The 10939-nt window shown below is 37.1% G+C and overlaps 1 protein-coding gene across 1 annotated transcript in view; it reads right to left on the bottom strand.

Moving 5' to 3' along the window:
• Window positions 1–10465, bottom strand: part of COG6 (component of oligomeric golgi complex 6) — a gene marked incomplete at its 5' end in the record, with an annotated part of 51801 nt that extends 41336 nt beyond the window's left edge. The window contains 3 exons of the mRNA XM_009079323.1: window positions 7243–7301; window positions 9950–10021; window positions 10322–10465. Of these exons, the coding sequence (XP_009077571.1) occupies window positions 7243–7301; window positions 9950–10021; window positions 10322–10465 (275 nt within the window). The remainder of the gene's footprint in view (window positions 1–7242; window positions 7302–9949; window positions 10022–10321) is intronic.
• Window positions 10466–10939: the final 474 nt, after the last annotated feature.

Genomic DNA, 10939 nt, shown 5'->3' with positions numbered 1-10939 from the left:
TTTTGATAAAGCTATTTCTTCTGAGCTCTTTACTAAGCACATGGCATTTCAGGAGGCTACTCAGTTTCAGAACCCAGGTCAGCCAGCTCTGCTTGTGATAGCTATGAAAGTTGCTACGGTCATCAATCTGCATGAGAAAGAGAGCCTATGTCCTAGATGGTGGACCAGGAACAAAGTGCCTAAGTCATATATAGTTTTGGTATTTACCTAGCAGTACACAGTATCACTGAGACCAATACACTCATGTAGGTATTCAATTTATATATATATATATATATATGTATGTATGCATGTATGTATGTATGTATGTATTTCCTCTGATATAAGGTAATAGATATTTAACCAGACCTGAATCCATCTTGTTAAAGCAGGGAAATGGATTAAAACATCACTCAAGTTTGCTATAGTCATTTCACTGCAGTAAGTGCAATACAAAACACACGGCAGGTAACAACAGCTAGAGGAAGGTTACAGCAGTCGGTACCTGAGCAGGAACTTGGGCATTTCAGGACCGACGGGCCTTTCTGCAGACATAACTTCTAAATTGTGTTCTAGGCAGTGCAGTACAGCTGAGGAAAGGACATGCTGTGTTGATATCCCAAAAGTCTGTTTTTACCTAAGTTATCCCTGCATAAAGGAACAAAACTAACAGATCGTGGAAACACTGCACTGATGCAAAGGGGGAAGTGCCAAGTGTCGGTAGACTTCGGAGTTTGGGCGGGGGACTGGACTGCAACAAAGAGCAATTTCCCCAGTTTTAATCGTTACCAAGGAGACAGAATTCTTTTGCAAGAGAACTCAAAAGGCTGGGAAAACTATGCACTTCACGCACTTTTCCCTTGAACCAAATACAAATGTGCACTGTTTGTTAGGATTATCACCTAGACAGCTCAAAAATGAGGTGGAAGAGAAACAGACTCCTCCAAAGTTTAATTTTATCTTGACACCAAACACAGCACAAAAATCTTTTAGCTTCCTCTACCTAGGATGAATCAGAGCAGCACATTCTGAAATTGCTTTCAATTTGTGTTCCCGTGGATTCAATACATTTTTAAAGCCTCAGAACGATGGATTATTTCTAGTGCAAAGAAGTAACAATCATCTTTAAGAGACTTGTGTAAACTTTGCTTTCCAGCAGCTGTAAAAATTATTTTTCTGTGATGCTTTGTGGAAAGCAAATATACAAGACTATGTAACAGAACATTTACACACAAGCAAGTGTTAGGAAACCATTCTTAAGAGTAAGTACCAGGTGCAAAAATGCATTTCTAAATGCTGAGAACAAATGTTTTTATTCTGTGTTTTGTTTGTGAAACACATTTCTTATTTAAGAACTGAAATACTGTGAGAAGGTATTCAGTGACCAATTCCATCACAGAATTATAAAGTTTTCTTCTTAATTAAAAAAGAGGAAGGCAGAGAAAATAAGAGTGAATTGTCTAACGTTTCTAGGATACAGGAAAACAGCAGTAATAGTAAAGAAGGCTTTAGTGAGACCTCATCTGGAAAACAGATCACAATCCTGATCATCTGTGTTCAAGAACTCCCATTAGACCAGAGCTGGACCAGAATGATGATGGGAATAGAAAACCTAATTTATCACAGGAGATGAAGGAAGCTCTTAAGATAAAGGACAAGATGAGAAAATAGCCAATTTGTACCCAAGAATTAGGTTGGAAATTAGGGAAAGGCTTTTACTGGAAAGAGTTTTTGGGGTAAGTGTTCCATGAACAGCAAAACATATAAAATACAAAAATAATGCACTAGTTATAATTTGAACAGCTGATGAGTTTATCAAAGTCATCATGCAATTAATAGCTGGCAGCTAGAAAGCAGACTTGAACTTAGGTTTCTCCTATCTGTAATCCCTACCTAAAGACAGAGAGCCTACAATGCTACAGCCCTGCCTTGTAATACAGTCTGCTCTAAAAATAAATAGGGAAAGGCTAAATCAAAAAGTTAAGCAGTACATCAGCACGGAAATGTCTCAAAGCTTACCAAACAGACCAGTAAACACTAGAATAAAAAAAAGCGTATATGCTGTAAATAAACTCTGGGAATTCAGTAATTTTCTACTCTCATACCTATCAGGCTCCCTATAAACATGATATGTATGTAGCTAAGGAATAGCCTGGACAAACAATTTTCACATGCAAAATTTTGCAGCAATTGTGTGATATATATACTTACTAGATAAATCAGTGTTTAGCAACGGTCGAGATACAAGATATGGTTTCTAACTTGTGAACACACATTAAGTTAAAAAGGAGTGCATTTCCAATGAATAGATTCTTTTCCACCTTGTAGAGATGAGCTAGTTGATACTCCCATACCAAACAGATTGATATCTTCAGCCTATCTTTTATAAAATCTGATATAAAGCCACTTGAAAGGGACCTGCTTAGTCTAGCTTCAAATTTGCTATTGAATTCAAAAATGTTGCCAAAGGCATGAAAATAACACACTGTTCTCCACATCCACCTGGAATAAGATCAGCACAAAAGAGCTTAACCAGAAGCAAAAGGAGAACTAAATCAGATAGCAGGAAAACAATAAAGAACCAAAATCAATTTCCAGTGAAGACCATGGGCTCTCTGTTCCTGAGCTTTTCGTGTAAGAGCAGATTAGACAAACATCAGTCAGGAAGGGTATCAAGTAACTGATTCTGCACTTCTCATGAATGTTTCTCAACCTGAAAGACCACGAACATTTCATATGGATCAAGAGTACTTCATGCTTCAACAGAGTACACATTTGCCAGGTAGAAAAGCTGGCAGGAAATAAGGCTTTGCACTTTCTCTGCTGGTCATGGCTAGAATTGACCAATTAGGTCTTTTTTTTTCCTTTCAGATATATTTTAGCTGTTTTTATTCCCCTATGCCTTGTTACCTATGCTTTTGTACAAATCAGGAAAGAAAATCAAGCCTTCACCCACCCCTGCATCAAATAATAATTAAGTTTAAGCAGTCACTGCTTTTTATCATGAAGAATATTCATGGGAATAAATGTAATTACAAGTTTCAAAAGGTCAAGAGATGAAATGCATCTCATCAGTGCAAACCACCAGATCACCACTCTTCTTAGCAAACACTTATAAAAGCAAACCTCTCTAACCTGACACAAATAGAGCTGAACTTCCTGCATCATTTCCAAATTGACTATGACAAAAAATGCTATTTCTTAGAGAAGGAAAATATACACCACTAAGACATAAGCATAAGAGAGCAGTAGTGTAGCACTGCAGAAACAGTAGTTCACCAAGAAACATTTTTCCTAAGACTTTTGACCTTGTATTCAGCACAAGGGTGACAGTCAAATCATTGAGGTAACTCCAAGAACATGTCTAAATGTAATTCAATTAAAACAAATTGAAGTATACAATGTTACATTCCAAATATGTCTAGAAATCATATTTAACTGTATTTTAAAAAAGTGAAACAAGCAAGGGCTACAGATGCTGTATTTTTTGGAATGAACCTAACCAACAGGGACTCTGACATGAAAACACACATTTTGCTCTGTTTAAGAACACAGTTATAGAGGGTAGCAAAATAAAATCACAGGAAAGGTGTTCAAGTGCATAAGCTCAGTGACAGCTTTGAATAGTTAGACTGACTCAAAAAAGTATCTGTCTGAGCCACTTCCATTCCCATTCTTTCATAACAGTTTTCGGAGTACTTTGGTCTTCACCGTCAGAAAACTACTTCTAGCTCTCACCAGTTTAGTACTTCTGCAGACTTATTTTCAGTGATCTCCCTGAGCACATACATACACTGACATAATTACTCTTATTTAATTTGATAACAATTAATATTGTAACTCTTACCTTTTGGTCTCTCTCCTCAGTTGTTAGATCTACGACTGTCAGTAGTGGCTAGCCTCGACAACAATCTTGCACAACACCTTACCAGTAAGTGGCTGGTAGAATTACTACAATGCCAGGATTACAGCATTCTGCACACAGGATTTTGGAACTGAACGCTTAGTTCTCTGGTTTGGGAGCTACTGAACTCCAGGATGCTTGTTCCCAAGGCACAATGAAGCGGTTTAGCATTGCAGGTAAGTTTTTAGCGTCATACTAAGAAACCAACTAAACTCAGGTACGAGAGAACCAACAAGTCAGAGGAAGCTATTATTAAAATCTCACTTGAAGGAGCAAGATCCTTTTTCCGTCAGCCTACTAGCAATAGCAATTAAACAAACCCACATCTTTTAAAACACAGCAGATGTGTTTGAAACAAATGAATCTTCTCATTACTATAAATAAAATACCTAATGCGACCTGAAAGCAGTAAGTAGTGTGCTTAAGTAAACAGACAGAAATCTAATGAAGAGATTTTTAACAATTCACAGAAATTCTCTAAGTTAACTACATCAGTTTTTCTTCATTATAGAAGTTTGGTATGAAATACATTAAACCAAACATTCTATTCAAGACTCTACATTTCTGAACAGCGATAAATTAACTTTATGTTCTGGAGAGATGGGTTGGATGGCTTGGATTACTTTATTTCACACTGGTTCTATTAAGTTGTGCTAAGTCTGTTTTAAAAAAAGGAAAACACCCAACCCACCACAGTTCCTACGTTAAGCATATTCCATAATTTAAATAACCGAAGGAAAATTGTTCTAACATACAGTAGTTTTAACTAGTCTTTCCAGAGAAAATAAATTCAGAACAAGCAACCTAATTGACCAAAGAAAAGCACTAACTCTGAGATACTTACAAATGCAAAAATGCAATTGTGTGAATGACTTCTAAAATTTGTTATCCAAGTAACTTACCCTATTTAGCATTTATGCTAAATCAAGTCTAAAGCTCACAAACTAAGTTCCAAGAAAAACAATGCTGCAAAGCAAAAACCTGAGAATGCAGAAGTTTTAACCTAAGTCCAAGACAAACATTTTCTACACCGACTATTTAACCAGGTGTCAAACCACACACTTTATCAATAGAGTATATCCCAAATTGCTCATCAGGTTAACCTACAGGATACTGCAAGTGGACCATCACACCTTCCAACCACAAATATGAGAGACGAGGATGACCAAGGAAGAGTTTTGGTAAGTAGCTTAGGAAACTGAAAATCATCTTGAGCTACATCTAATTCTATAGGTGATAACACAATGCCAAAACTATGCAGTATAAAAAACCTAGCACCCACACAGAACCAGACACAGCCATTCCTTTGCATATACAGCGGAAGGAGAAAAGACTGAATCCGTAATTCCTGTAAATACATCTGAAAGTTCACAGTCTCCCTTCAGTTTTAGAACATTCAATAAAATCGTAACATTTTCTACCCACAAAAACATGGTCAGCTAAATTGAATCAGATAAATGCTAAGCAAAATGGAAGACCATAATAAAAGTGGTCCATCTTTCATCTCTGGATTTCAATCTGACACCATTTTAAGACAACCCTCAGAAGACAGAGAAGCCATGCCCTTCCAGTTTCACCATTTTACTACTTTGTTGGCTAAGAAATGTCACCTGCCAAGTTGAAGCAATCATCAATTTAAGACCTGTATTTTTTCTGACTGTAGGCAAGATTTCAGCTTTTGAAGAAACCCGTAACAGTCAGTGGCAGATGCCTCTTCACGTACCTGATGTAAACCAAAGAGATGCATCAGAACCGTCATTTAAAGAGCAAAAAAAAAGGATGACTAAAATGTCCAAAATGGAACAAACCAACCTTCCCACTGCCGCTTTTCATTACATTTTGCATAAGTTTAGGCATGGAAAAGAGCCAACTTTGCCAATAAATGGCACTATGAATCTTCCATAACCATCAGACTGTAAAATCACAAGTACTTTTTGGCTTCTGTTCATGGGTACTTTATGGCATACTTAAAAAATAAACTCTCAAACTTTTCACTACATGTGCACTCTGAAAGTCACACAGACCCATAGAAGGACAGGCTACTTCCTAAGCTTTTTTATTTCTTCACACTAAGGAGATGTTCTGTCTCCTAAAGGAATTAGCAGAAAGTCTTTTAAGCAAACTATTGTGCGAGTAAGGACTGCATTGTGGAAGTACTGATGTTCAGTCTGCATAATCTCCTTTAATGGCATTTAAGGCCAATTAGACATACACCACTTGGGACTGGTCTCACTATCTTCCATTCTGATTCAGAGCAAGGAATGACAGCAGCTTTCCTTTTCTTGAGATTACAAAATATATGACCATATCTTTGTCCTACTACTTCACATACTCATATTCAAAATGAAAAATTTTCTAAGACTTCACTTCTTCTCACTTAATTAAACTGTGCCTTTACCAAATCCTTCATTCTATATGAACCAGCATTGCATTTTATGCAGTTATTCTACATTCAACTTTTGAAATATGTACAGATTAGACTCCAGCTTCACATTCAGGTCCCATAGGATATAATCCTCTTCCCACTGAAGTCCACAGCATGAATCTACTGATTTTGCAAGCTCACTGAGAGCTATCCAAAACCACAATTTCTACTAGAAACCTATTACTGGAAATAATTATTTCTAACCTCTGGTGAACTTTATATAATTTTGAGAAGAAAGCTCATAAAACAAGGAGATTCATTCTTCTACACTGAGGAAGCCTAAAGCTGTAAAACCTGATATCTTAGCCATAAAAATAGTAAAGACTGCTTGAATCTGTCAAAGGCTATTATTCCCTTCCCATGAATAACAATCCTGAAAAGAGCAAAATACAAATCTTTTCTTCCACAAGAGGTTAGAGAAGCAAGGGGAAAAGTGGTCTGTGTTAGCCTCATTAAGCAGCACTTCTGTATTTTACAGCCAGCTTTAAATACGGTAGAGTGGGTTAGAATCCAACTTTCTGTTCCCTTATACAGTCCCTGAACAAGAAAGTGATTTCCACTGGATGTGCAGCATTCACAACACCATGAAGCCTGTGAAACTGATGAGACATTGAGTTGGTCCATATCTGTTACAACCACAATATAACTTACATTATCAACTGGCATTAGGTAAAGCATGTCCATATTCAGCATGCTTCACGACTCTAACTGATTGTTTTCCCTAAAAAGGCAATTTTTATTGAAAGTAGCACTAACACATGTTCTTACCTTTTTGGCTCCTCTAGCAATAAACTAAGAGTGCAATGTGCAATATTTTTTTCCAATTGAGCTACAAACAGTGTTAAAAAAATCCCAAAGTCATAACCCAAAAATAAAAGTGAGAGAATCACATATAGAAGAAAATTCCATCCTATAAATAAGATAGCATACATACTTTTCTGCTTGGAGTTTTGTGGTTTTTACAATCAAGTCCTGGGTTTGCTCCTTTGCTGCCTAGAATACAATTAAAATCATTAAACAGGTGAAAAACACAAACGTATCTAATGTATTACACAGTCTTCAAAATGTTATACTTTTGAAGCTTTCTGACTACATACAATTTGAAGAGTGCACTCTTTGAAACAAAAGGTCTTTTTGAAACAAGTATTCATTGACTCTGCCTACTTACAGGTAGGAAAAAAATAATTATTATCCTTATCCATATATATATTTTCATGTTTATATACATTTATATTCACCCAAAGTTTATTTTAAATTTATATTTAATACAAAACCATTATAAATATTATGAAGTTCTATTTTGTTTGTCCAGCAACTGTAAATAGTTTGCTCTGACAAAATGAAAAATGAACAAATTTCTTTGGATGCTGAAATGCACAGTACCAGTGTCCATCCAGACTCTTTAGACAAGGTAATAAATACAGCTCTGCTAGTCTAAGCAAGCTTAGCTCTACAGACCAAGCAGCTTACAGAGCTGTAACGACCAAAAAAAATTATAAAGAAATATTTCTTCACTGAAAAGGTGGTGGGGCATTGGAACAGGCAGCCCAGGAAAGGGGTTGAGTCACCATCCCTGGAGGTATTTAAAACATGTGTAGATGTGGCACTTAGGGACACAGTTTAGTGGTGAACTTCACAGTGCTGCAAATTTTAACAAACAAAAAGCACAGAAGAAAAGAAAATTGCTTCCTTTCCAGCACCTTCTGGAAAGAAGTACTAATTACCAGGAACAATGCTAACAGCAGGACAGCAGAAAGCAAGGAGAAGCAGTTTTTCTGGATCTAGCCAGATATACCAGGAAATCAATTTTTATTTACATGTATTCAAACATGTCAGATATTGCTATTTTTGTATATATGAAAAGTAAGAGCGTACATCTAACCAAAATAAGGTAACTGCCAGAGAAGAGTCAGACATGCCAGAAAAATCAGAAGGTTGGTATTTGATGTTTCTGATATATACAAAATAGAAATATTTTCCCTTCCTTCCCTTCCTGCAACCCCACTTTATTCCACTTCAGCACTTGCCTCCATCTCTCCCTTTGAGCCATTGCAATTATCAAGTCACTGTCCTAAAATCAGGTTGACAGTATTTGGTCATTTGGATACAAACGTATTACAAACTTAGCAAATAACAATGGTAGAAAGCTTTTTGGCTTATCCAAATATGTTCCCTTTCATGTCTAGCATTTGTTCTGCTTTCTTAATATTGCTCTCTTAGCACACTTTTCTGCCTTATGCTATAGATCCTCCTCCTTTCATCTTCTATTTGCCCTACTTAGCTCATTTTTGTCTTCTTATTCAGCTTCAGCACATGCCTGCAATGTCCTACTGCAGATAAAACATCGGTGTTCAACAAATGAATGTTAGTTCATGAGCTTATTAACTTACTTCACATTCATACAAAAAACATGGATTGAATCAAGACAAGCTATGAGTTCTACAGGGCTCTAGAGGAAACATCCTTTGGGGTACAGAACAAAACTACCCACTGACTTTAATAGGAAAAGAAATCACTGCAGGGTGACTCTACTCTGGGAGGAAAAGTAGAAAAAACCCAGAGATGACAGTTACACTTCATGATCTAAAGACAGAAAAGAGCAAAAATCTGCATGGACACTTGACTCATTTCCACATCTGAGAGTTTAGTCAAACAGCTCCTGAATTGCACTAGGGAATACATCCACATTAGCAGTGTTCAAAGAGATCTGAGACCTCTGAGGTGCGTTACCCATTGCCTTCCACAACTGAAAATTAAGTACTGCAGTTGGCTACACTGTACTCTCACGTTTTTTGGTACAAGTCCATCAAGCTCAAGCATTCATACGATGACTATGAAACCTATTCATCTAAGTAGGAGGACATCTAATGTCCACACACAGGTGGAGAGGAAAACACAACTACTTACACAGGATTTTTTAGTGAAGGATTCTCATTCTTCACTTTTGTGCTATATTCAGAACAGAGTTTGTTGGGCGAAACATCTACACTTAAGCAGCCATAAACCTTTTCTACTCATCACTGCCTTGAATACTGAACCCATACACCAAAACCAAGCCAGACTTTGTAATGCACATAAAACACAAATCCCTGTCCCCCAAACATTATGGATTCAGGATTACAGTGAAACAGAATTGGTTTTGTTGCATATCAGAACTCTGAGACAACATTATGAAACAAAATCAATGAAATAAAGACACACACCAGATTGTCTCCCTCGTTGGATTACAAAATACTTTCTTTTGAATATACTTGAGGTATTTATATGTACATCTAACTCAACAGACATAGTCAACACAAAAGGCATTTTAAATGGAAAAACACAATTAGCCCTTTAATCTCACACACATTCAATCTAATAAAACATTTTTTCTCCATTCACATACAAATGGATATTGCACTGCTATTGTCAAAGCAAGTATATTGCTGCATTTTGAACTGCAATTTGGAAGAAACTAAACTGACTTCCTCGATACATTTTCTAAACAAGTAAAAAGAAATATATTAATATCTTAAAGCATCACAATATGCACACTATGGAATATCTCAGTGCCACTGTTAATCCTCAAAAATAATTACTTGTCCTTTTAAAAGAAGGTAGTCACATCTCAAAAGGAAAAATATACTAAGCGCATCTATTACCTTCAAACGACTGGACATGTCTTCACAGCAGCTGCTCATTGCCTGCACATCTTCATTTATGCTCTCAAGTTCCTAAAGAAGTTCAAGTAACAGTAGCTGTGTTTTAAATCAGAAATGCCATGTATAAGCCCAGCATCACCCTACCAAAATCAGATGCCCAAGTTACAAGGAACATAGTTGCTCTAGGCTCCCTGTTAGTCAATGCAGACAATTCACCTCTAAAGATTAACACTCACACAGGACTTTCATCTGCTTGAACCATCAAATCTCTCTGCACAACATTTTCATCAGATGAAACAAACATGCAAACACATAGCAGTACTCTTGCAAGATGGCTAGTCATACTGCAAAAAAAACCAACCTCAAACCTACCTCTTTGACTTGCTTGAATATGTGCACAAATTCTTCATTTATGGCCAAGCTTCGCCGCTCGATGTCTCCACGCAAGTTCCTTCGGGTGCGCAGACTGTTCTCCACAAAAAAGGTTGAGAGAGCCTTGAGGGCTTCCAGCATTTCCTTGGAAATGAAAAAAGATGACTTTAAGTTTGCACGCAGTTATAAAGAAGCAGGTTAAAGTCTGTAACCATCCCAAGCTCATGGTCTTATTAGAAACAGAACTGACCTAATAAATGGGTTTCAAGGGAAAACTACCAAAACACACCCCAAACCAACAACCAAACAACTGTAATAATTGTTTCTTGTCTTACAGGAGGCAACTTTGTCTATTATTTTAAAGTAGCTTTACTCAGCTAAGATTACTAAAGGAATTACCAAAGGAATGACCTATCCACAGCTAGAAAACATTTTAACCAGAGAAAGCTCGAGACGTGCCCTCCAAGGTAAGAAATACCAACCTCCCTACGCTCCGAAGGGGGCAAGCAGGAGCGTGGCATTGTCACCGGAGCGGCGAAAAAACAATTTTATGTGCAACTCCAGCTGCAAACCGCAGCTCGCGGGTCCGCAGCGGAACTGAGGGGACGACAGGACTCG

The sequence above is a fragment of the Acanthisitta chloris genome, unplaced genomic scaffold (assembly GCF_000695815.1).
Source record: "Acanthisitta chloris isolate BGI_N310 unplaced genomic scaffold, ASM69581v1 scaffold13577, whole genome shotgun sequence".
Taxonomy (NCBI): domain Eukaryota; kingdom Metazoa; phylum Chordata; class Aves; order Passeriformes; family Acanthisittidae; genus Acanthisitta; species Acanthisitta chloris.
The sequence above is the reverse complement of the archived record's forward strand: the minus strand, read 5'-3'. Positions and strand labels throughout refer to the sequence as shown.